This window comes from Protobothrops mucrosquamatus, unplaced genomic scaffold (assembly GCF_001527695.2).
Source record: "Protobothrops mucrosquamatus isolate PMUCROS unplaced genomic scaffold, P.Mucros_1.0 scaffold_102, whole genome shotgun sequence".
In the NCBI taxonomy this organism is placed as follows: Eukaryota; Metazoa; Chordata; class Lepidosauria; order Squamata; family Viperidae; genus Protobothrops; species Protobothrops mucrosquamatus.
The window spans coordinates 150,363-177,966 of NW_015386178.1; the positions used below are offsets into that span (position 1 = coordinate 150,363).

General features: G+C 39.1%; 1 protein-coding gene across 1 annotated transcript; it reads right to left on the minus strand.

Annotated features, from left to right (window-relative positions):
• Positions 1-623: 623 nt before the first annotated feature.
• On the minus strand, positions 624-22,490 carry ASL (argininosuccinate lyase). Its single transcript, XM_015815613.1, has 17 exons — positions 22,455-22,490; positions 22,163-22,226; positions 14,781-14,975; positions 12,840-12,923; positions 12,125-12,181; positions 10,755-10,852; positions 9,576-9,653; positions 8,991-9,068; positions 7,992-8,044; positions 7,161-7,223; positions 6,565-6,679; positions 5,811-5,895; positions 5,155-5,214; positions 3,799-3,882; positions 2,787-2,867; positions 2,236-2,342; positions 624-865 (listed from the first exon to the last, which is right to left on the minus strand). Exons 2-17 carry the CDS (start codon positions 22,172-22,174, stop codon positions 721-723), a joined length of 1,395 nt encoding a protein of 464 aa, XP_015671099.1. The 5' UTR covers positions 22,175-22,226; positions 22,455-22,490; the 3' UTR covers positions 624-720.
• Positions 22,491-27,604: the final 5,114 nt, after the last annotated feature.

The window sequence follows — 27,604 nt, forward strand, 5'->3', positions numbered from 1 at the left end:
TGTTTATTTTATTGTGCCAACCTAGCTTATTGTTTGGTTTATAGTCATGATCTCTCTCCCCACTATTGTAATGATTATTAATATTATTATGGACCATCGCACAATCAACCAGATATTCAGACTGGATTTGGCATTTTTGTCTGCCTATAAAGTCCTTCCCAAGGACCTGGGATAGGCAGATGTGGATGTTTGATGGTGTTACAGATATTCTAGCAGGATGTAAGCTGTTCCAAGTAAAGCTGCCTTTTGCAATTGACTGATGGTGAATTTGTCAATGCTGACATGGTGTTCAAATGGTGCTCCAATAGTTCGGAATTGCACTACTGGTACTATTTGCCACCTATCTCATCATGAGGATACTTTTCTAAAGAAAAACAATAAAACAATAAAAATGTTGTTCTTGGTCACTGCTATGTGTATATTTGTTATTGATTTGTTTTGTTTTGAGTTTTAATTTTATGTTAGCTACCCAGAGTGACTGTTGAGATGGACAGCTATGGAAATAAATACAGTAACTATATAAATCTTTCCAAGTGGAAACACCTTTGAAATAATAACTAAGTAAATCTTTCCTGGTTGAAACATATGACCCAAAGTAAAAAAAACAAGCACACACATTTTTTCCTGAAATCCAATATGCCACTGTATTTATTATCTTGTGATTAAACATGCTAAGCAGAAACCTGCAGCAACGGGACAGTATTTCCCCACACTCAAAACTTAATCCTTCTGCCTCTTCAGCATCTCCTTCAGATATTCAATCTGGGCACTCACGCAGCTCCTGGCGGTGCCCCCAGGGGAGGTATACTGCTCCACGCTATGCTGATGGTTGAAGATGTGTGAGATATCACTTCCCATCATGGGGCTGGAAGGAACAAGAAATAGCTTCAGTCAGATATTACTGACAGTAACAGATATTAAGACAGTCATTTAAACCTAAAGCTTCTCTTTTCACACATTTTAAGTGGCCGAGAAATAGAATACAGGAGCTCTGCAAATAGGAATAGCTTTCACCGTCAATGGCTCCTACTAGAGCAGGGGTGAGGAAAGATGGCCCCTTTATGACCTGTGGACTTCGACTCCCAGAATTCTTGAGCCAGCCATGGGATTCTGGGAGTTGAAGTCCACAAGTCGTAAAGAAGCCATTGTTCCCCACCCCTGTAATAGAGTGTTAGAGAATGAACAGATTGTTGTTAGCAAGGCAAGTGGACTACATAGCCTAGCTAACCTGTAAAGCAGAGGTATACAACTTCACATTCTAGAACAGTTTTTCCCGTGCTGGCTGGGGAATTCTGGGAGTTGAAGTCTACACATCTGAAAGTTGCCAAATTAAAAAAACCCCACTGTCCTAGAATCTGCTGCTGCCTCTCAACGTTTGGAGTACAATCTCCTCAGCTCATACAAAGTGGTCACTAATTTGTAATTTTTAAGTGCACAACTTAGATTTACCCAAGTTTCAGAGCAAGTAAAATGAAACCAAAGTCAGATTTTTGTCCTGCCTCCACTATTGTTTTGGACTACAACCCTTAGCATGCAACTAAAAAAGCCGAATGTGGCTCTCAGCCTGGAACACAGTTCGTGACTCCTCTGCACAAGTCTGTGAGGTAGGTTAGGCTGATAGAAAATGGACTTTCTGACTAAGCAGGGATTTGAACATGGATCCTGGTACTTAATCTAAGCACTGTACCCCTTTAGCATTCACTGCAAAAGATTGCTTACTTTACTCTTTATGATTGTACTTATGAAATAGTTTTCATCATTACATAATTAGGTTATGCTACTAGTTCAGGGGATAATTTCCATCCCTGGAAAAAAAAAGATATGGAATTGTGGGGTCCCAGAGGGTCACTGAATAGATGGTAGTATTTGCATAAATCTTTAGCATTCCATAAGTGTGACTTATCTCCATATCCACTGCTACTAGAGGTAGAAATATGACTTCCTTGTTTTCAAGAGTTAGCAATAGCAGTTAGCAATAGCACTTATATACTGCTTCATAGAGTTTTATAACCCTCTTTAAGAGTCAACATATTGCCCCCAACAATCTGGGTCCTCATTTTACCGACCTCGGAAGGATGGAAGGCTGAGTCAACCTTGAGCCAGTCAGGAGCGAAATCCTGGTAGTGGGTAGAATTAGGCTGCAATGCTGCATTCTAACCACTGCACCACCACAGCTCTTAAAAGCAGTAACTGCTATAGGGAAATCTTTAAAAGTTCCCATAACCCAATACATACTGAATTCCCTTCAGGTCATCCATGGATAAATGATTAAGAGTCACTCCTTTGGTCTCGGCTAAACGGACTGCCTTCCCCACAACAGTGTGGGCTTGTCTGAACGGCACCTGGAACACAAGGGGAACAAAATCAGGAGGCTTAAAGATTTTTCTGTCTAATTTTTACCCTCAAAAGATCCCCAGTGTTTTGAAGCTGATATTTCAGTGCTGACATTTCCAACTATTTCTGCACTATAGAATGCGGCACAGACATGAAATGCAAAACCCCATTGCAGCATCATTTATGAAAGCTCTTGGATCCCTGCTGGGATATTCTTTGAGTTGGGCAGCCCTATAAATCCATTAAATAAAATAACAGATATTGAAGGAAGGTACAGACTTGTCAGTATAACCAGCAATCCCTCACAAACTCAAGGTTCTTCAAGATTTGTTTAGGGTGGTAAGAAAGGATGCCCAGCCAACTGCTTGCCCAGTGACATCCTGTGCCATTAGAGTCATGGTTGGGGCACATGGATATAAGTGATTCTGTTCCTTACAAGCTTGGATACTCACTCCTTTGCGCACCAAATAGTAAGCAAGATCTGTAGACAACATTTCCGGGGTCAGGGCTCTTTCCATGGCATCCCTGTTGATCTAGAAAAATGAATGAAAGAATGGTGAGAAAGAATCATAATTATCACATGCTAGCTAGGTTCTTGGAGATTCAGAGAAAAATCTTGAAGCCATTCTAGACCAGGGCTTTTCAACCTTTTCACCCATTGTACCACTTTTAGGATATGGCAATATCCGAGTACTACCAGTCGCCTAGCAAGGTGTCAAAAACTTGATGACAAAAAAAAAGAAGGAAAAAAGTGATAAAGTACAGATAGTCCTCGACTTACAACAGTTCGCTTAATGACTGTTCGAAATTACAATGGCACTGAAAAAAGTGCCCCCCAAGCCACAGCTGAGCAAGACACCTGCCTGCCCACCCAGCCACGCTCTTCCTCCTGTTCGAGGTTTTCATTGTTGTTGGGGATTGGCAGCGGAGGTGGGGTGGGGGTGTTTGGTTTTTATTCCACCCATCTGCTGGGTGGTTGCAGCAGGTTTTGGTCACTTCACATGACCCTGGGACACTGTGACCGTCATAAATATGAATCAGTTGCCAAGCATCTGAATGTAAATCACAAGACCCTGGAGATGCTGCAACATTCCAGCTGATCGGTGCTTCTTCTGGGCTCAGCAGAAGTGCCAGGATCAGCGCCGAGCTCCAGCTGGAGCCTGGCGCTGATCCTGGTGCTTCCACTGAGCCCTGACAGCCCCGAAGAAGCGCCGATCAGCTGGAAAGCGGCACTGATCCTGGTGCTTCCGCTGAGCCCTGACAGCCCTGCAGCTCCAGCCATCTCTCGTTCAGGCTTGTGCGATGCTGCTACCAGTTCAGCTCATTCCCCTTCCCCGCTATCACTTTTCTAGGATGGTCACGTGCCACCTGCCAGGTGCCAATGTACCACAGGTGGTACCTGTACCACTGGTTGAAAAGCCCTGTTCTAGACAATAGGATAACCCATCCTTTTGAAACGCTCACCTGGAGAGTGGAGATAACTCCAGTGGTAACTTTAAGTACAGTGCTCAGGGTATCCATCACATCAATCACAGCTTCCTTATCTTCCTATTTGTAAAAAAAAAAAATGTTGAAAGAGGGTTACCTAAGAAGATAATGGTTGGTAGGGGAGGAACACCCTCTGGCCCCAACATCTGGCATTTCAGTGAATGTGGAAGGTGATATATTATGGGGAGAAACTTATTTTTTCTACCTTATACATGGGCTGTCTCCCAGGGTAAGACTCAAGGACACCTTAGCCTAGTAGCCAGTTTCCAGTAATGACAAGGTCCTTAATAAGCTCCAGTGTTTAAGGATAAACCACTTCCAAACATGGTTATTCTGATAATAATCACATACAGATCCTCCCCAATAATGATCATGAGGGCGATATATCAGAAAAGTAATTCTATATTTGCTAACCCTCAAGCAATATTCAGTGGCAGCATTCACATAAGTTGAATATGGATATTAAATTAAGCTATTTTCTAGATTTGCACCTTAGATTGCATGATAAACTAACCTGTTAAATATAGTTGTATATATATATAGTTGTATATAGTATGTTTAGGTGTATGTCATGTATGTGTTTCACTTTGAGAGTGGGCAACTAAATTTCATTTTTGACATGTGCCATTGTGCCCACAGTAAAAAAATGACAATAAAGGTTAGCTTATCTTATCTTATTTTATCTATTAGCTGCAACACAGATACACAAAAAGTTAATCAACCATAGCATGTTATACATGTGTATCTCCTAGGATCTTTACCTAATCTGATTAAGTATGTTCTGTGAACACAACCTAATTATGTCAGCTTAGACTAGCCTAAAAAGAATCCAACTGGAGCAGGTGACAGCCTATCTAAGTCAAGATTCTTCCCCCCAAAAAAGAAAATTATTTCACAACAAATTACACTTTTACAATGGCAGCTGTCTTTGTTAACAGTAAGAGAAATGGACGTAAAAATGAATTATGCAAAGCAAAACAATTTTGAATTTGCAAATAAGCCAGGGAAATGGTTGGCAGGAATGTTATCAAATTAGTAAAATTGATTTATACCTCACAAAAAGCACAGATAATTATGAATGGCTGAAGAATTCTGGGAATTGAAGTCCACACATGTTAAATTTGCTGAGGTTAAGAAGCACTAGCTTAAGCTAGCCTAGGTGCTATAAGCTCACAGGCTGCTTTCTAGATCTTATCAGCTCAAACATTGTTCTCCTCTTGCAGCAGGAAGTTACAGAATCACAACTACATAGCCTAAAATCAGCTGAATATGCAGAGAAGCAGCAACTAGAGCAAGCCTTGATGATCAGATGGAAAGAATCCCATCATTTACCTGCAGATCCTTGTTATAGGTACTGGGAAGTCCTTTCAGAATCACAAGGAGTCCAGTAGCCTGCAAGAGGTCCAAAAAGCTCTGTTAAAATCCCCAGTTCTTAGCCATGTCATCATCAAGGGCAGTAAATCTCCCCACCTCACTTTCAAGGCTACCATCTCTTGTGCATGGATCAATACTCTACGCCCCCCCCCCATCCCACAGCTTCAGGAATGCTTGTTTTCTCAGAAAGCATTAGCTTTCTTTCCAGACTCCTCCTACTCCATCCTCAGTTTACATTGAATATTTAACTTTTAAAAATAGGAGCTATAATTGTGTAATATCCTAATCTTCCTTCCTTCTGTGGGTCGTCTCAAAGGTGTTTTTTCTCAAAAGGCAACTGGACTTTGTTTTTCCTTGAAGATGTTTCGTTTCTCATCCAAGAAGCTTCTTCAGTTCTGACTTGAAGTTCTGTGGGGTTTATATGGCAGGTTCTGTGGAATTTACATGTCAGGTTCTGTAGGGTTTATATGTCCGGACTAAAAACTTCCCTTGCAAACATATCCCTGGCTTACTAAGGCATTTCCACCAACTCAGTGTTTTTAATTGTGATGCTTCTGACACAAATAAACAAACAAACAAACAAACTCTGTGTTTAATGAAACCTGAGCACTTACTCTTCCAATCACTCGGCCAGCCTTGCTGCGGATCAATTCAAGGCTATCTGGATTTCTCTTCTGGGGCATCAGGCTGCTCCCAGTGCTTTAACCAAAAACAAAAATATCATGATGCATCTGCAAATATCTCAAGCTTCTAATGCACAAACAATATCTAATTTTGCGCTACTACCGTGAATTCACAAATTTTCTATTCAAAAGGAAGGTGGGGTTGTTTATTTATTTGCTTTCCAACTGAAGAGGATGCTAAGGAAATGCCTTTTGGCCATGCTTACTTGGTTCACTGTTGTGAACTCCATCACTAGGTACTATGGTCACTAATGAAAACATCATGTGACTGCACCAGACTTATGAACTCACTTCTGTTTCCATTATTAAGTGGATCAGTGCAGTCATTAAACAAGACATCACCGCCACTTAACAATTTCACTTCTGCATTGGTTGCTAAATGAGGCAGTTGGTAAGCAAGGACTATCAGTATATCTTTTCAAAATTGACTTTTCAAATTGTTTCTGTTTCGTGAATGGTTTTATTACTGAGGTTTTATGATCGCAACGCTCATTTGATTCATTTTATTCAGTGTTGCACAGCAACCTGGTTTCTCAGTGGAAAGACAGTAGAACAATATTTTTGAAAAAAAAGATTATAATTGGAGGAACTCCAGATAAGAGTCTCCATCAACGCAATATCAAAGTTACTGGACTCTAGAATGAGACTGCTAGAACAAGGTCTTGAAAGGATGCCCCCAAATTACCAATATGCATCAGAGAGAGTGATGAATCCAAACTCCTTTGTGGTATAGAGAATCAGATCTTCAGATAATCTGCTCAGGTGAACCATGATCATGGAAGCAATGTAAAGAAACTCCACTGATAAAAAGAAGAAGGGGAGGGAGAAAGTCTAAATTTTGTTTCTGAATGAAAAGCAAAGTATGCTGCCCTGGCTAGAAACAATCATTGCATAATCCAGGATACAGAATTAAGAAGTACCCCTAAAAGCATTCCTTGTTGACACCTAGACTCTCTACTGTGGGTGATTTGGCTTAGCCTTTGTTTTGGGGAGATTGGACAGGTTTTGAGAGATAACATGAAAACCTTCAATCCCTGAAGGACTTAATGCATTCATTTCACCCTTCAACCCACCCATCAAAATCAGAACCACATGGCATTCTGGCTGACGTATTTGAAGCTAAGAGCTTTTGACCTACTGTGCATGGGCCAGCACAGCTCTTGAGACAATCACACAAGCACACTCCTGTTCAGCTCCTCCTTTTTTGTGTGTGTAATCATATTATTTTGCAACTTTCCCACTACAGACTCCCAAAAAGAAACACAAAAACAGTGTACCTACCCACAAAGTCTCGATCACTCACTGCATCCATGCTGTTGATGCTGATGGTGGCAAAATCCAATTCTGTAATTAAAAGAAAAAAAAATTAAGGATACAGTTAATTCTGGAGACTATGGGAATAGGATTTCAACATTTCTGGAGGGTCCCAGTTTAGAGAAGGAAAGCCTTTTTTCTTCTTCAAAGGTTCTGCTGATAGCATGCAGGTCTCTAGATGCTGGCGTGTAAGACCAAACAGTCATGAAATTCAACATAAGTATATTCAGGATGCATAACAGAATATTATCCACAGGTGTGATCAAAAATCTTACAAATGCACAAAAGAGGCAGAGCTCTGATCATGCTACTGAGCAAACCATCTTGCTGATTTTAACCCTCTGCCAATTCCCATGGAGTATTTCCTCATTAATGAACACATCTAACTTATCCTCATACAAGTGAAAGAAAGAAACAACATGTTTTTCCAGGACTAAAACCTCTGCATGTCTCCATGCTTGAGTCCCAGAAATTCTCTTGTTAGGAATGTTAACCCCACTCCTATCAAACTATTTTAAGAACAAAGCCTCAAGTGGCTTTGGAAGTATTTAAAAGGTTGGAGAAAGAATGTCCCTGAGATGCTACCAATCTAATTTGCTGACCAATGATGGTGGAAGACCAACGACTTGGTTTGGAAATCACTGCTGTGAAACATCAAGAATTATGTTTATCATTCTGTATGGGAACTTCAAAATACTTGTGCCTAATCCTTGAACTCATTTCATTTGGCAATCTGCACATCCCTTTGCCTTCTGGACACATTTTAACTGCTTATTCAAGCAGAGACATACAGCTCACCTCGGCGGAGCAGTTCACGGTCCAGGCCAAATGGGTTGCCAGCCAAAGCCCCACTGCAACAGAAAGATTAGAAGGAATCCTTAAAACATCTACACAGGAAAAAAACATCTCACAGAGGAGAGAGGGCGTGAATGGCATACCGCAGATCCTCTGCAATGCTCCACAGTGATTGCATGAAGGAAGTTCCCTCAGCAGCATCCTATGGAACAAAGTCAGAGGATCTTTGCTTTACTGGCCCCAATAATGTCAATAATCCCAGTCTAGCTTTGGATACCCAAATCAGGAATCTTAAATTGCACCCCTCATTTGTCCACACTTTCATTCCATTTCCTCCATATGAATGACCATGATATTTTGATATTTTATTATTAATTATAATGCATCTAGGCCTTCTCTACTGACTGCCCTTATATTTTTTAGTCAATCTCCCTATTACAGGTAGTCCTCAATTTACAGCAATTCATTTGGTGACCATTCAAAGTTACAGCTGCACTGAAAAAAGTGGTTTATGACCATTTTTCACAGTTATAACCATTGCAGCATCCCCATGATCATGTGATCAAAATTTAAAGGTGTGACAACTGACTTATAAATAATATTGTTTATAGAGAATTGTAAAGAAAAATCTCTAGTTTCCATACTATTAGAGAAAATTACGATGCAGCTACCAAATGCAGCTATTTGTCCTTATTACATCATAGTTTGCAAGTAGTTTCTATGATTATTCCCCACATAAGAAATGCAATATTTTTATATAATAATTTTTTAATGGTCCTCCGTTCTTTTTTGTCCTTCTGCTTTTGGGCAAAGCCGCCAAATTATGATTATCTTGTCAATCTGTGTGATGAAAGTTTTTATTTGATTGCACAGACCTGTTTCTGGAAACCAAGTTGAATACAATAACAGATTAGCTAACCTGCAAAAACAACTGGGTGGGATTTTCCTCACCAACATTATCTAGTGGCCCACAAATTTTCTGGGGGGCGGGGTTGCTTTTACCTTCCCAAAGGCAGAACGTTGATCCTTTTTTTAGCCTCGAAGAGGCGTTCATAGTCTCTTGTCAGCGCAACAGCAAAGCTGTGAGAAAAAAAAGAAAAAGAAAAAAAGGGAAGGAAGGAAGGAAGGAAGGAAGGAAGGAAGGAAGGAAGGAAGGAAGGAAGGAGAAAAGGAAGCTTCTTTTGTTAGAGAATTTTAATAGTGCAGATAATAGGAAATCTTTACAACAGCAAAATTGTTCTTGGCACATGAATGTATGGACTGCAGAATTTTATGTAAAAGTATTAACTTGAATAGTGTATATGGCATGTAAGCCCATCTCAAACAAAGAGCATGCTAAGCATTCACTATAAGCAAGAAAAATAAATACATAGTTTTTAAAAATTCAAATTTTAAAAGCAAAATTTGATGGGATCTGAGTTTTGGATCTGGAAGATTCAGTTCCAAACTAAAAGCAGGTCTGTTTTCAGATGCAACCTTTTATTTTCCACTTTCATGGGACATCAGCTGTTATAGATGGTGGCCATAATTTGTCTGATGTAAGCACTGATAGAAGTTACCTACAGAAAGTGCTAGGGGATTGATTACCTGAGTAAAAAGTGGCTCCATCTGATTGGTTGAGCCTTTTGCATGTGGGTGTAACCAGGAAATATCACCTCCATTTCACTACAACAGAACAAGCAGACCACAAAGTTACAAATTTACCCTTCATTTTAACAATGAGGAGACAATTGAAGAGAGAGGGAAAAAACCCAGCAATTATTTATGAAATTAATCATCCCGTCACACATTAATAAGGAAAAACATGGGTTTTGTAATGGATGAAGGAATTCACAGATGAAAAATATATTCACGTATACCAGTTGTCACATTCTATTACCATGAATCAAAACAATATCCAAATTACAGGGAGAAAGCAATTAGAGTTATGTGCCTATTAATTGCTTCTCATGATCAATGGCAGGTCAGACTCAAAAAACAAAAAGGTTTACTGGGGGGTGACTAGATCTTAGTGAGCCAGGTCAGAGGATACCTACTGACCCTATGCAGTTGGCCAGCATCCTTTTACAGTTCCCCCAAGTCTACTTTTGAGGGATACTATAGGGAAAACCCCTGTCCCTTACTTGTTACTGGAGTGCAGCCCTTGGCAACTACCCAAAGCTCAGTGTGGTCCTCCAGCAAAAAAGGCTTTGCACATATCTCAGATATTCATGGAGAATAATTATGTTTGCAATTTTGTTTTGGTCATTTTGGTTTGTCAAATGGAGCCTCCATGTCGCGCAATATTTCTCAATTTTGACAACTTTGAGATGTGTGGATTGCCATTCTCAGAATTCTCCAGCCCCAGGAAAAAAATATATCAGAAACTTGGGAGAAGGTAGGACATCCCCTGTTTGCTTTTAGGACTTCCTTGGAACCACTGGCCTGGGTGATTCAATGATAATGGGCTGGTGGTCCTCATAACTAAATGGAGACTTTTTTGTATATCTCAGCATCTAGTATCAAGGACTTGGTGCTTTGCTTGCAGGTTACCAGAAGAATCTGGTCAGCCACAGGGGAATAAGATGGCTGGATGAGATTTTTTCACACATTTCCTGGTGCTTCTAAGCAGGGATAATAAGAATGAATTGGGGTTTATTTCAACAGTTGAGGACTAAGGAGGATTTGCTAAAATAATTATGGGAATTTTATTAATGGATGGATGATGGAAGGGTGGGAGAGACAGCTGGACTCAGGCAGATGCTCTTGATCCACAGCCAGGCTTACGTGGAAGCACGTTCTATCAGGGTCCGAATGAGCTGTTGAAGGTGAACGGATAGCATTGTCATGGAGCTCTTCATGTACAACCTCAGATCAGTCACTATCTGTAAGAAAGGCACACATTTGGCTTTTCAAAAAGGAGTCCCAAACCATCCCCTGGAAGTATGATTTTTCCCAAAGGATGCTCAAAAGATTACAGGTAGTCCTCGACTTACAGCAGTTCACTTAGTGACCATTCAAAGTTACAACGGCACTGAAAAAAGTGATTTATGACCATTTTCATACTTATGACCATTGCAGTATCCCCATGGTCATGTGATTTACATTTGGATGCTTGACAACTGACTCACATTTATGACCATTGCAGTGTCCTGGGGTCCTGTGATCCCCTTTTGCAGACTTCTGACTAACAAAGTCAATGGGGAAACCAGATTCACTTAACAACCATATTACTAATTTAACAACTGCAGTGATTCACTTAACAAATGTGGCAAGAAAATGGGGCAAAACTCACTTAATACATTTCTCACTTAGCAACATAAATTTTGGACTCAATTGTGGTCATAAGTTGAGGACTGCCTGTATTTATGTTTTTTGGGGAATACAGCTCAGATGCCTGGTGATGTCTCAAGGCACTATTTCAACATTTGTTCAGAATAACTAGAGACAGTGGCTAAACTTAATTATTCTAGCAAGTATCCATTCTCAGTATAATGGAACCTCATTTTAATGGATTCCTGTGTTCCTTATTCTGGAATGTCTGGTAAAGCAGAAATTAAGACATCTTGGGTATTTATACCATTTGTGTGAAGATATTATCATACAAATGGCAACACTATCACTAAAAATCATCTGTTGCCCAACTGAGTCCAGTGCATTGAAGCTTCTATCACTACAAAGTGGTAGTCATAAATTATGGAGGAGGACAGGAATTTTAATAATTCTGAATTCTGCATCCTGCAAGCCACCACTGATCAGATACAAGAAGTAAAAGATGAAGATAGAATGTTTTTGAAACTCCTCTTATAAGCTGGTTAAAATCATTGCTTAAGATCAGATTTTTCTACCAGATGACTATCTAACCAAAATAGAAGTACAAATAGATGCAACTATATCCTATGCAATTTTATTTCATTTGCAACATACGTTTTTAAACTAATATGGCAGAGTTCAAAAAACTTTAGGGTTTTTTTACTATTTCAAATCAAAGAAAACAAATTTGATGTTCTTTAATACTTTGCAATAATTCAGATTTTCAAGATCTTTCAATGATCATCTACTACTTCATTTGCAGAGAAATATGAAACAGAAAGGGGGGAAACACTAGAATGCCAATATAGCTAAAATTATTTGGGAACTGTTCAGATTTTTCCTACTTGATCATTTCTGCTTCGTCCGGTGTGAAGCTTTCCAGCCACATCACCAATCAGTTCCTGAAATAAAAAGAAAGGTTTCCATTCTCCATCATTTCAAAGACATCTGATTCCATAAGCAGTTGCAAGGTTTGGCTATTTCCAAGATTAGCCCACTGAAACCAGGTATGTTTCTGAGTCTTCAAAATGTACTAGGTGAAAACTGGGTCTTTGATTAGTAATTTTGGTATACTTAAATTTAAAAAATCATTGAGCACCGGTAGGCACAGATTTTGCTCTTTTTCTAGATTCAGTGGGATCATTTATTCATTTATAGACATCTATCCTACCTTTACTTTGTACAACACAATGGTCCTTCTTCCTACTTCTGATCCCATGACTACAACCCAGTGAAGTGGATTGGATGCGAAAAAGTGACTGGCTTAAAGTCACCCAGCCGACTTTCATAAAGAGGAACTAAAACTCAGGTTCTCCTGATTTCTAGTCCACACCTTCACTACTACTCTATACCGGTTCGCCAAATTTATCTCATTTCCCCATCCCCGTCCCCATTATGCTCTTTTTCCTTGTTAGAGAAGGTCTGCCCCTTGTTATCTCTTTGATCCTACTCTGCCTTCAAAAGGTTCTATCTGGAACAGTCTGAACGTTTATAAACATTCCAAATCAACATTATCGTTCAAATCAGAAAATTTCAGTCAAGCAGATAAATCAAACAAACCTTGAGTCTACGTTCAACGGTAGTGTGGATGTCCTCATCGGTTCGGCTGATTATCAAGCTGCCCTTGGAACACTCATCAGAAATCTACAATAGCAGCAGTCAAAGAAAAAGTTGTTTAGTAATTCACAAAATGTCCTTGTTGTCTGGGAAAAAAGAAGCTTAATGGATCATTCATGGGCTTAATAGCAAGGCCTGTTCTTAGAAGTCCTAGCTGTAATCTTCTTGACAGAGATCTGGCGATAGTAATCATGTACTTGATACCATCAGCACAATGCAGCACTTAGCAACTTTCCAGATGTGTTGGGACTGAAATTCCCATAATTCTCAGCCTAAGCTGAAGCTCTGTGCTGTGTATTCACAGACTTTGGACCAGATTAAAACTCTTTCCCATTTTAATTAATAGGCCTGAAAGATTCAAAGCATATTTCCATGCAGGGTTAATTAAGCTAGCAGTGTTGGATTTCTTCCTGGTGAGCCAGTATCAGATTGCACCCTATAAAGGGCTTCAATTCAATAGACATTTTTTGGTTGTGTCTTCCCTGCCCTTTAAATTATTTAAATAAAAAATATAAGGTTTAATTTTTATGCCTTTCAGAACAAAACTTCATACAGATTTTTTTCCAAAGCTTCCGGGCTTGATAATGTGTGGCCTTGGGTCCAGTTCCATGGTTTTCAAGATTTTCTAGATTTCTCCACAGCCTCAACTTTTTTTATTTGACTTTGCCATATTATTTCCTTCACAGGAATCTGATATTTATTTGCTCAGTCTCTCTATTGTCTCCTTTTTTTGTGCATTCTCAAGGATTGCCTAAACAAAATGAAGTTTTTTTCTTGGGAACCTTTCTGGGCTTTTTTATTCTTAGCCCAGCAATAATAGAAAGACAACAGCTAAACTTGTGGAATTCAGCTAATGAATATAAACAGACCTGTGGCTTTTTTCTCTGTTCTGTGTTCCTTAGAACTTAATCAATTATTGTACATTATGACCCAACTTCTCTATGGTTCAGAGATTAACCAAGATGACAGCATGCTTATTCTAAAATGCAACTGTTACTAAATACTCTAGGATTTCAGCTGAAGTTAGCTGGCAACCTTCCACAGTTAGCAAAACGTAGGGCCTTCTTTTTGGTGTCTTTGGATTGTTTTCTTCCTCTGAATATCTGCCTAGGTACAGCGATCCCATGCTATGCCCTACGTCTTGCAGAGCATCTTGTGCTAATTCCTCTTCAGTGGCCTTGAGTTTTCCTGGAATCTTTCAAGCTGTGGTGGCACAGTAGTTAGAATTCAGTATTGCAGGCTAACTCTGCCTACTGCCAGGAGTTCAATCCTGACCGGCTCAAGGTTGACTCAGTCTTCAATCCTTCCAGGGTCGGTAAAAGAAGGACCCAGATTGTTGGGGGCAATATGCTGACTCTGTAAACCACTTAGAGAGTGATGTAAAGCACTATAGGGTGATATGTAAGTCTATTGCTGTTCAGCTCTTTTGAAGTCCATCACTGCTTCTAAGCCATTTTTTCTTTTTTCTATCTCCATCTCCTTTCAACTCAGTTTCTCCTTAGCCACTCATTTCAACCCCTCCCCTCCTATAACAGACTCTGTGTGAAACCTGTTAGCTGTTCTTCTCTCACCTGTTTCTCAGGCTCAAGTTATGTCAGCCTCAAGTCCTGTTGGTGTACCTGGGTAGACTGACAAAAGGCTAGCAGATGACGTTTCCCTTGTTACACAGTGCTTGACTAAAATCAAGGCCTATTTTTTGAATGCGTGCTTTTACTGTAAAACTGTGGGAAAATGCCTTAATTAATTATCAGTTATCAGTTTATAAAATTTATAAAATACTGATGGGAATCCATTTTGTAAAATCCTTTTACTTAAAGCTGAGCTGTCCCATGTATTTAAGGCCACCTTTACTTGGAGTTCTTTCTACCCCTATCACAGCTTTACCTTCTCTAATCCACTGATGATCTTCTCCATTTCAACTTTAGACAGAATTCCAGCCTTTTCCAAAGCTTTTGCATAAGCCATGCTTCCGCAGATATCAAATTCCGACAAGCGCTTGTCAATCTCGATCGAAGCGTTAAACTGTTCCATGATGGGGTCAATACTTCCCACTATCCTTCCTCCATAAAGTTTGTCACTCTAGGATGGGGAGAAGGGGGAAAATAATGGTTAATAATAACTTTTTCCAATGCCATATTTGTATACTAGCCCAAATCTTTCTGCTGCTGAAGGATGGTGCCCTCAACCCATGCCATGGATAAACATTGTCTATCTATCTTGGGGGGGGGGGGAAGTCTGGCAATCTCCACCAGAACAGAAAGCAACATCTATCATCTAAAGCTGTTGGAATGTTCTTGATAGATTAACCTGGGGCATCATGTCCCTATCACCATTCCTGGTCAGTTGCTGGGACTGCTTTGTTACAAGGGCACTTTAAGAAGCTCACAGGTGTATGGGGAAGGGTTACTTATACATCCATATTGCATCCTGCCAAATATCAGGACTGGCCTTATGTCGCTGGCATCCTGAGGAAGCAGAAAGTTTCAGTATGATGGTTCAGTAACAATATAACAGAGTTGGGAGGGACCTTGAGGTCTTCTAGTGCAACCCCTTGCTCAAGCAGGAGACTCCATACCATTCTAGACAAATAGCTGTCCAATCTCTTCTTAAAAACTTCCAGTGATGGAACACCTACAACACCCACAACTTCTGAAGGCAAGTTAATTTTTGTCACTGTCAAGGAATTACTCCTTAGTTCTAGATTGGATCTCTGTTTGATAAGTTGATGATGGTTTCTCAGAAACTGAGAAAAGAACCAATGACTTGGAAAACATTATGAACCTAGAACATCTGATCATTCCTCCATTGCATAAAAACATCAATTGCCCCCCATTAATTAATATTTTTACCCTGAAAATCAACCTAAATTTAGACATTAATGTCAAGATCTTGGAAATAAAAGAAAGAAGATTCTCACAAATTCTACTATAATCAATGTATTGAAAGGGAAAAGGTTACAGTAATTTTGGCAGCTAGATATTTTTATTTTGATAGCCAATCTGCTGAGGATATTTTTGATAAAAAACCACACTGTGAACAGAGAAGACGGTTAACCATATTTCTAATAATGGAAGAATGTGCAGATATTCTGGACTAGTAATATTTTGTACATCATTAACTATTTTCTTAGGTCCTAAGAAACCTGTAAGACTGATTTTAAAAAATGGACAATCATATAGCTGGTCAAATTATTAAAAAATGCTTCCATTAACCAGACAATATAATCCTGTCATTTGTAACACATGACACTGTTTTAGAAGATTTGTTTCTTATTTTCACTCATGTAGGAGGACATATTTTACCATGTATATAGCACCTAAAAATAAACATAATGTTTAAATGTTCATTTTTAATTCCTTCAATTTGTAAACCACCCACTTGCCAAATGACTCCGATAATATTGCTTGTATAATAATAACTATACACATAATTATACACATAAACTTATTGGATATAGATCTTGTGGTTGCATTACACAAGATAATTCCAGTTAATTTAACCTTGGTTAGATTTTTCTGTGGTTTAATGAGCTTATATGGTTAATTTATGGCTCAGTGTATAATGTAATTCAGAAAATTAGTTCATTCAGTAACTAGATTCAGTCAGTCAGTCAGCTAGGATTTTTCTGATAATATAACAGGCTTCCTATCAGTTTCAGAATTCTGAAGTCAACACTGAACAAGATCTACACACAGCAGTTTTTCTTCCATGGTACAACTTTTTTCATTAAAAGATATATATTTATTCAAGTTATCACTAGAATTCAATTATTCTACACACACACCAAACACCTTTCAAGATTCTCTTTCTATGTAGGATTCTGGCAAGATATTGACTATATGCCATATAGCATGTTCATTTGGCTACCTGGCAGGATATTATAGTTTGTTCATTTTGAATGATATGCTCAGTGTACTGCAGCAATTCCAAAAGTCCTTCGGTCAGCATGATTTGGGTGCAGCTGTTGCCCTGTTTTCTCAAAGCAAACATGAAGACAGCATGTGGTGCTTAAGGGCTAGTCAAAGTTCACTGGTCAGAAGATACGGTTTCTGGGCCAAAGGAAGGTTACCGTAAATCTTCATCCAGCAGTTTTAAGGGGGTGGGGTGAGGGTATTTCTTCAAATAAGACCATTTTAATGTGATATTTGCACTTCTAAATGCTTTCTGGTCAGGACAGGAAGTGGACCAAAGACAATTTAACACTGATTGCCAATTTTAGCTAAGTAAAGAGATATTGTGAAATTGCAGGCTTGGCAAATCCACCAAAAGAATCATTTGTTCCTTATTCTGTTATACCTTGACAGAGAATAAGGGTTTTAATTTTCATAGCAGGGTCCTATTAGTCGTACATATTTCCTTTGGGAGGTGAGGAGATAACAATAATAGAATCATAGGACTGGAAAGTACCTTAAAATCTTCAGCCCCTCTATCCTGGGCAAGAATTCTCATGCCATCCCAGACAAATGACTGTCCAACATTTGCTTGAAAACCTCCAGTGATGTAACACCCATGACGATACAGATAGTCCTTGACTTACAACCACAATTGGAACCACACAACCTGTCATTGTGGTGCAGCCATTAAGTGAGATATCACATGATTGCAATTTGCGAACCTCCCTAATGGCTTCCCCATTGACTTTGCTTGTCAGAATCCAGCTGGGAAGTTTGCCAATTACAATCATGTGATTCCAGGATATTCCAATTATCATAAATGTGAGCCAGTTGTGATCACATGACTGCAGTGACACTGCAATGGTAGTAAGTACAAAGACCGGTCATAAATCACCTTTTTAGTGCCAGTCTCTAAACAATTGAATAGTCTCTAAACAAAGCATCATAAGTCAAGGACTTCCTGTAAGAGGCAAATTGTTCCATTGCTTAAGAGCTGTCAAAGTCAGGAAATTTCCTCCTTATTTTGAGTTTCGGTCTCCCTCTGTAAACTTTCCATTAACTGGTTCTGTCCTACACTAGGGAGAATAAATCCACATCCTCTTCTCTATGACAGCCCTTCATGCATTGAAAAACTGCTATCAGGTCTCTCCCTTAGGCCTCTCTTGTTTAGGCTAAATTTCAAACATTCTTCATAAGATTTTGCTTCCAAGCCTCTCACTTATCTTTGCTGCTTTTGTCTGTATTCCTTTCCAGCTCATCAGTGCCCTTCTTATATTGAGGTGACTAGAATCAAATGCAAATACTATATTCCATATATATGTATATATATACACATATAAATATTAATCACTGTCCATTTTCTATACATAGCAGAAAGAGGAAACTTGAGACTTCACAAGGTTGATGCTATATGGGGCAAAACTGTGACTGAATCTGGATGTTCTGCTTCCAATACCATGAAACCTCCTCCCAGAAGATAACAAGGAAAACAGGTTGTGAACAGGATGTGTAGCATCCCAGATGATCCTGCAGACCCTGCTAAAGCATTGTTTATATTCTGTGTCTATATGCTAACTCTAACTAGTGCAGCATAAAGTAAAACTATCATTGCCCACGATATTATCATACCTCTGTTGCGTTAGCTCTTTTACCAGTTGTGGTGAACTGTTGGCTCATGAGTAATCTATGGTCTAACACAGGGGTGTCAAATTCGCAATGTCACATGATGTGTTGCGACGTATCGTGCCTTTTTTTTCATTGCTGACAATGGGGTGAGCATGGTTTCAGCATGATGCATCCAGCCCGCGGGCCGGCAGTTTGACACCCCTGGTCTAACATGACACTCAGATCTTTCTTACCAATACTACTAATAAAGGAGAGGTCCTTGATGCTCTCAATGCAAGTAAGGAGCTGGCACTAGGAGCTAGTATTAGCACTAATGTTGTTACCTAGTTTGGGTAACGAAACATCTGCAAGAAAACAACCAAACTAGTACAAATACTGCTATCAAGCGAAATACCTGACTTGTACCTGTGTGTCCATTTTTTCTATCTAAGTGCACTTTACCTACATTTTTTTACCATTGAATTCATTTTGTTGGATATGGCCAAGTGTTCAAATATATAATATTCTTTTTGAATCTTGAATTTGCCTTCCTAGGTATTAGCATCACTCCCCAGCTCTGTATTGACTGAACCCACCCATCACTGTATTGAGTGAAAATCTGAAACCCACCTCTTACCTAAGCCTTTTATGAAAATGCTTGAAGGGCACTGTGTCCAGGATACAACCTTGGGATCCTATGTGATTGCCAAATGGATTGGTATAATATAATGGTGGTATAATATCATTAAGGAGCAAACTTTGGGTTCAATCAGCTAAGAATCCATCTACTGTATTATAGGAACCCAACACACCACATTATTACATTTTACAAAGAAGGATGCTACAATCAATTTTATCAAACACCTTCTCAAATTTAAGTGCATTACATTCAGAATATTCCTTTGATCTATTAATCTAACACTTACTCAAAAAAAAGAAAGCAGTAAGTTTGTCCAGCATGACCTGTTTTTTAACAGAGTCATGCTAGGTTGTAGTGATCTTGTCAGTGGTTCTGAAATCACATCTGTCATTTCCTTTAGTTTCTGGATCAGTGTTTCTCAATCTTGGCCACTTTAAGAGAGGTGGACTTCAATTCCCAGAAAGGTGTTTGGGGGAGTCTGGGAACTGAAGTCAACCTCACTTAGTGGCCAAGGTTGAGAAACACTGTTCCATCCAGAGACTTAAAATTCATTCAAAGCAGTTTGGCATGCTCTCATCAATTCCTTACCTATTTTGGCCTACACTTTCCTTCTCCTCCCTTATTATGTCTCTTTTGACAGATTGGATCGATTTTTTCTTTTATGAAAATTGAATCGAATTTAGGAATTAAGCAATTCGGATTTCTCCCTCTGGCTTTCACTATCTTGCTGTCTTCTCCATTCAGACTAACTGCTCCCTTAACTTTCTTTTTGTTCTACACATACTCAATGAATTCTTATTTGTTATTTTTGGCATTTTCTTACAACTTCATCTCATTCTGATTACTTAGGATTCCTGAGCCCAACCTTAAAGATTTGGACCATTTCTTAATATTCTGCTTTTGTTATATGCATGTTTTTTAAATTTGTCCTTTGTGTTTGACATGGATCTTTTTATGTAACTACAAACTGTTTCCTTGGGTGCCTCCCATTTTTTTTTCTATTTGGTATTATTTCTGTTTGGGACTCAATTATTTCCCTTTTCATAATTTCCTAACTTTCCTGATTTTTTTCACTTTAGGACTTATGGAATCCTTCTTACTTTCCCCTTGGCTAATTGAATCAGCTTCCTTGAAATCTAGAATACTGATCTGACTACCATCTGTTCATCCCTACCTCCGGTATAGTGAATTCCAGAATAACATGTCACCCTCTCCCAAGGTCCCAACAACACCCACTTCACAACCATTTCTTTCCTTTAAATAAGTCCAATATGGCTGACCCTCCCAGTTTCCTCCTCCAATTTTTGGATGATGAAGCTATCTGCAATGCATATCAAGAACCTGTTTGCCCTCCCACTCACAATAAACTTAGATTCCCAGTTGGTGTCTGGATAATTGAAATTCTTCCCCGCCACAGTGATGCCTTTCCGGATCACCTTGGCCATCTGATTTGCAATCTTCAATCCCCAAACTATTGGGAGTTAGATTCTAAAGCCCTTGTTCATGTCCCTCTTGATTTCTACAACTCTGAAAATATATTATATGGAACTGCTGAATGGGTCCATGACATGGGCAGTTTAAAGATTTAGTGTAGCTATATTTGCACCATATGTAATTTGGCTAATATTTCTGTAGTTAGCTTTTGATGGTATGTTTGATATGCAAACCAACTTTTCTGATTAGTATATACTTGAATGTATGTGTGAATGCACAATAAGAGTTTATTGAGTAAGTTAAGTTGTACAAATACAGCCCCACAGAATAAGTCTGCTGGTACAATCTAGCCCAGCAATTCTCTAACTAGTTGGGCTAATTAATTTTTTTTAATGGAGGGAAGGATACTGGGAACTTTCTAGTGGCAGAGCTTATGCTTGGTCCCTCAGCTATTGGCCCACCAATATAATGCATGAACTATAATGCTTTATGCAAGTTGCTTTTGCTAACTTGGCAACTCTTTAGATGTGTTGGGCTACAGCTCCCAGAATTCCTAGCAAAGCCATGGTTCCATGGCTGTGAAGAATGCGTTTTAACTAATCATTAGATAAGTGGTGGCCTAACTGCCATATATTCCTCTTTGACCTTCAGTCATTCATTCCACTATTCTCTCTCAAACAGCATTCTGCTCTTTTCTTTTACTACTTTTTATGCCTCAAACGTGAGTTGTGGAACTCATATAGAAAGCATCTGTTTCCTTCAACAATGTTCTCAAAACTCCAGATTTTCCAACATGTATTAATGCAATCACCTTCCCAGGTATTTCTTCATTACTTACAATAAACTCCGAAATATACATTCTCCATTTATATCTAATTTCGAATTAGTTGTACAGTAGTCATTCTAATTGTAAGAATGAAAGCTCCTTGGGGACAGAGATTTCAACATATTTCTTACCTTCTCTGCTGTGTTATAAAGCACTTTACTTCACTGCTGAAGCATTTTTAGAAACAGGGTTGTCAAAATGTTTATGATTCAGCCTTAGACTTTTTTTAAAAAGTACATTTCACGTACTAGCTAAACTGCCTGCCTAATTGGGTTTTTCCCTCCAGTTGGAAGCTCTTCAGTTGTTAATAACTCAGTTAGTAGGGGAGATGGTGTAACTTAAGTCCCAAGTTAGAGAAAAATATTCTATAAGCTCAAAAAACAGGATCTTCCCTACTCTACAAATAAGAGCAATTTTAAAAAAAAATCTCCTGTTGGACTGGATCAAATCCATCTAGTTCTCATCTCTGAAAGAGAAGAGCATATCCCTCTAGGAGCTTATAGATACAGCAAATAATAACGGCTGCATCTTATTTGCTTACGTAAGGTAGAAATGCAATGCGTTATACCATGGCACTTTTCTTCAGTTAATATAACTTTATTATAAACAATAACTCCAAAGTGGGAGGGGGGCATAATCAGATATGTGCACTCCAGCCCTTAATAAATAAACCTTGCAAGTGGCTCACAATCAATTAACTCCACCACTTCACTAACTTCATGCAGTCCCATCAGAACCTGCCCAATCTCTGAAACCGTTCTCTAGCCCCGTTTTTTCCTCACCCCACGCAGATCTTTTTGGAGGTGGCAAAAGGTCGTTTCCACGTCCAAAGGGACGTGAGGGAGAAGACTTCCAGATGCCCACTCACCTCAGCTGCCATGACGGACGATTGTGAGTTTTCTTTCTGTTTTTTTGCGAAGAACGTGGAGAACCTGTCAGATAGGGGGAAACGATTATTGCAAACAAGCGGACCGTTAATCTGACGCCCGGAGAGAGAGAGAGAAAGGCACACACACACACACACACACACACACACACAGAGTCGCTCGCTCGCTCGCTCCAAAGAGGTCCCTGCCAGTGACTGGTGCAAGATTCATAGGGACGGCTGACCCACCACACTGCAATCTGATCAACCGCTGCAAGTCTCCGAATCAACTCACCTCCCGGGTGTGCAACCACCAGCTATCCGAACTCCTGTAAATCCAGCCTGTGAAGGGTCTCCTTTTCAAGGGATCACTGCCAACAGGCCACGCCTCCCAGGGCGGGGTTTGCTTCCAGCTGGGATATCCTGCCCATCTGCCCTTCTTTCCCCCCCTCCACCCCACCCCTTAAGCGGGGCTTAATGACCCAGAGAGGACCCCCAATTATTTTTCATATTTTCCCCATCCTAAGAAATTACTTAAAAAATCCAGATTCAGAGGCTACTGAGTTTTCATAGAATAATAACCAAAAAGGACTGTATATATGGGCATTTTGCATGCATAGAAATCATAAAAGTAACATATTTTAGATAGTTTTGTCTAGCCAGATTTCTACAATGCAGGACACAAGAGGGCAACAGACTGTAACATTCCAGCGTATCATTTTCATTTGGCTATTATGTTTTCTTTAAAGAAACTGAAGTTTTTGCTTGTTGAGTTTACAGCGCCCCACAGAGTGCCTTCTAAATACAATTCATGATAAATAAATATTTGGATTGTTTTGCTTATTTTATGAGATATAATTTTAAAGATGCTAATACATACTTCTGTTGTGGGATCCAATCTTTTGTATTTATATTTTTGCATACCGTTCTGGGCTCCATTTTGACATCATCACAGCAGTTAAAGTTGACAGGAGTTACACCTGTTCTAGGACTATGATTTGAACATTGAAAATGAACATTTCAGCATCTATTTGGAAACCTTGGCTAACTTTTTGCTTTAGTCCAGATGAAGCGATGAAAACAGGAAGTTGAACACAGCTCCTTGAAAGCAAAAGAATATACAGGCAGAAATTTGAGGGGCATCATCATTTTAAGTTACAAGTTTTAAAGTGATGGAATCAGTGCATTGATTGAAGATTACTTGAAAGTGGCACTTGGTACAGAATGCTACAGCCTGCCTGCTGAAGAATGAAATCATTTACAGCCAATGACAGCAATCTTGTAGGGGCTACAGTGTCTTCCAAGAAGCTTCTGAGTACCATAACAGACACGGGGAGTGTTGACGGCTCTTGTTTTTTTGAGTGCTATCACAGTTCTTGTATTGATTTTATTTGTTACATGTTACTCACAAGGAGTCATTAGATGTCTGGCATTACATAAATACCATGAATAAATAAATAAATTGCTCAATTAGAGAAAATTGAGCACAAACTTGGAGATCAAAGACACAAAGTATAGTTATAATTATCTATTATTATAAAGTGATAGTAGTAGAATCTTAACAGTTTTGAATGTGCCTCCTCCCTCCCCCCTTTTATCCTCATGAGAACTAGGTAGGGTCATGTTTGAGACATTTTCTCAAAAATTACATTTCTGCCCCAGACTCAGATTTCTTTTACCTTTTGTCTTCCTCCTGTTCCTCAAGATTATTCCTTGGTCCCATTACAGTTCCTCAAGTCTTCCAATGGTGCAGTCATCAATGTTATAACTGAATTCATCCATTTTGCTGCCAGTCGTTCTCATCTTCTCTTTCCTTCCACTTTCCCCAATATGATGATGATGATGATGATGATGATGATGATGATGATGATGATGATGATGATGATGATGATGGTGGTGGTGGTGGTGGTGGTGGTGGTGGTGGTGGTGGTGGTGGTGGTGGTGGTGATGATGATATCCATTGGCAATTCTATGGGCCAGGTCTTTCCACATTTTCTAGTCTTGCACTGATTCTTTCAGTTTTTCTATGCTCTGATAGTGTCCAGCCACCATGTTCTTTGATGGTCTGATTTCATGTTACGACTAATTCTTCCAAACACAGTTCTCCAGTGAATTCCCCTACACGATATGGCCATATTATAGACTTCTCCAAAGAGCTAGGTCTTCACATTATTTGTCCAAATTATGATACTTTTAAGCCTGTTCATTTGCTGAATGGGAAGTTGTGTTGATTTATTTGATGATCTATTTTCTTGGATATCCATAATGCAGGCAGTCCTCAACTTACAACCATCTGTTTAGTGATCATTCAAAGTTACGCTGACATTGAAAAAAAGATTCACTGGGTTCCTTGACTTTCATTAGTAAAACTTATCTTTGCACTTATTGCACTTATAAGAGCAATCTTTGCACTTATGACAATGACAACATTCCCATGGTCACATAATCAAAATTTAGTCACTTGGCAAACTGGCATGTATTTGCGACAGTTGCAGTGCCCAGGGTCATGTGATTGTCATTTGTGATCTTCCCAGTGGTTTCTGGCAAGCAAAGTCAATGAGGGAAACCAAATTTGATTAATGATCACAATTAACAATTGCAGTGATTCGCCTAACAATTTTAGCAAAAAAGATTGTAAAATTGGGTACAATTCATTTAACAACTACCTTGCTTAGCAACAAAATTTCTGGTCCCAGTTGTGATCATAAGTCAAGGAATATTTGTATTCTCAACAGTTGTCTTTGGCATCAAAGTTCAAAAGTGTCAATACATATCCTATCTTATCTTCACAGCCCAGCTTTTGCTTCCATAGCCACAGGGAAAACATTGCCTCCATGATTCTGATCTTTATGGATATAGACACATTTCAACATCTAAATATCTTTCCCAATTTCTTCAGTGCTGTTCCACTAAGCTAGAAAATGGCATATTTCTTACTTGCTCCTTTAAAGTTGATAGTTGATCCTAAAAGTTAGAAGTTATTCACTCCTTCAGTATTTTCATTGTTAATTCTAAGGCTGGTTGTTCTACCATTTTGATTAGTTTGGCTTTCCTTGTATTCAATTTTAATGCCATTTTTTTCACTGCGTTCCTTGACTTTCATTAGTAAAGCTTATATATGATTTAGATTTTCAGCTGTCAGAATACTGTCATCACCAAACTGCAAATTATAAAATAACCATCTTCATCCTCTTCCAATACAGCTTCTCTCAATATACAGGATATATTGCACATAGGTTGTATAATTAAGGAAGAGAATAAAATAACATTAAAAGTTTGAAAAACATTAAAAAGAACATTAAGAAGGAAAGAAATGGAAAAGCTTATTCCTGAAACTGTTCCATAGTTACATTGCTAGCTATAGTACTGAGGCAGTATTATAGAAATATTGTATTTTTGAAAGGTATGACAATTATTGAACAAATGTGTCACTGTTTTTAAGAATTTATTTGTTTGTTTGCTTATTTGGGTCCCACCTTTATTGTGTTTCCAAATAACTCAAGGAGAAGAACATGTCCAACACACCTTCCTTCTCCTCTTTTCCCCACAACAACAACAACAACCTTGTGAGGTGGGTTGTGCTGAGAGAGAATGACTGACCCTTGGTCACCCAGCTGGCTTTCATGGTTAAGACAGGACTTGAACTCATGGCCTCCTACTTTCTAGCCTTAACCACTAGACCAGGGGTAGGCAACCTTGGCTCTTTTATGACTCATGGACTTCAACTGCCAGAAATCCTGAGCCAGCCATGCTGGCTCAGGAATTCTGGGAGTTGAAGTCCATGAGTCATAAAAGACCCAAGGTTGCCTACCCCTGCACTAGACCAAACTGACTATCTATAATAAATAAACTGCACCCAAAAGAGAAATTTTCCAGGACATACTTTCTCTCTATTCTACTGAATTCAGATAGAAAAAGCAGAATCTGGGGACCCGCTAATTCTTTAATTCAGAGAAAATAGAGACAATAATATGTTTGTAAACCACTGGAAAAGAAGAAATAGATTATTTTCTCCGCCAGTGATGTCTACTGATACGCTTGATTCTGAGATTTTTTTTTAAAATTCAAGCAGGTGGCAAAAAATTTTTTTTATTAATTCTTGCCAGCATAAAAACATACCCGCAGCAGGCTGCATATAATCTGTTCTTGGCAAGTACAAGGCAGTTATTGGCAGAAAACAAGCCCTGTTTTTTGTTGGCAAGCAAGGAACAAGATATGTTTTTGTGCCATTTGAGCATATGCAAGGATGTCACTACTCAAGCCCCATGTTGTAATCCTTATAATACAGGCAAGAGAAGGTAAAGGGAAGGCTTGTGAGGTGACATTACTGCAGATAGTTTGTCATAACTTTGCTTTGCTGCAGATACCCATCTGCTGGAAGGAAGGAAGGAAGGAAGGAAGGAAGGAAGGAAGGAAGGAAGGAAGGAAGGAAGGAAGGAAGGAAGGAAGGAAGGAAATGATTATGCCTATGACCTGAAACTGTTAAAGAAGTTTGAACTTATTTGGAAAATTGTAGAAATGTTTTATGTATTTTAAAACATCCTTGTTAATGAATGGGGAATGTCTATGAGTTTTTTTTTAAAGACACTTTGAAGTAATCAGCAAAATGTTAAGCATAGTAAATACCTTCCCTGACAAAGAATCCAAGCACACAGCAGTTCTCTTCACAATGGCACTGCCTAGGCCCCTCTGCTTTCAATAGTCAATACCAACATGCACACAGCAACCCTGGCCCCTTTGCATTTTCAGTCAAAATGTTACTATGCTGAGCATACTGTTTTGTTTTTTTTTGCTGGAGGGGGGAAGAATGAACAGTAGGTTTTTGTTCTTGCGGCTGTATTGGGAACTGGCAAGAAAATGCATTTTCTACCAATCAGGATTTCCCAAATGCAGCTTTAAGCCAACATTCTCTCATCTATTGCTGCAGTGCAAATACAGAAGCTACACTTCCAACATTGGCAAAATTGCAGGGTATGGCCAAGATGGCACAAGCTCCAATGTTGCATAGTAAATGCCCCTGTTCTCCTGCCAAGGATCACTGGCCGGGCTCCACCTTTTTTGTCATCAATGCAGGGCAGAAATTGCTTCCTCATTTGCTCAGAGAGGACAGCCTTCAACTTTGGTAAACTTGTTCATTTTATTACAAGGGGCAAAACAGTTGCTGGAGGCATTAAAAGAAATATACAGAATTAAAAATAAGGAACAACATTCTTTATTTTTCAGGGATTCGGCATTCTCATAGCCTAGTTCATAAACACAGATTGCCATTTCTTGCCACACAAATCACCCCTGATTTCCCTCCAAGCCTTTTCATTTCAGCATGCAGAAGGGTGTCTGCAGGTGAAAGTTTGGGTTTGCCTCAGAAACATATTTTTCTTATTGCTATCAATGATATCAACAGAAAAAGATTTTGGGACCCCATTTTTGCAGAAGCAGGATGAAAGA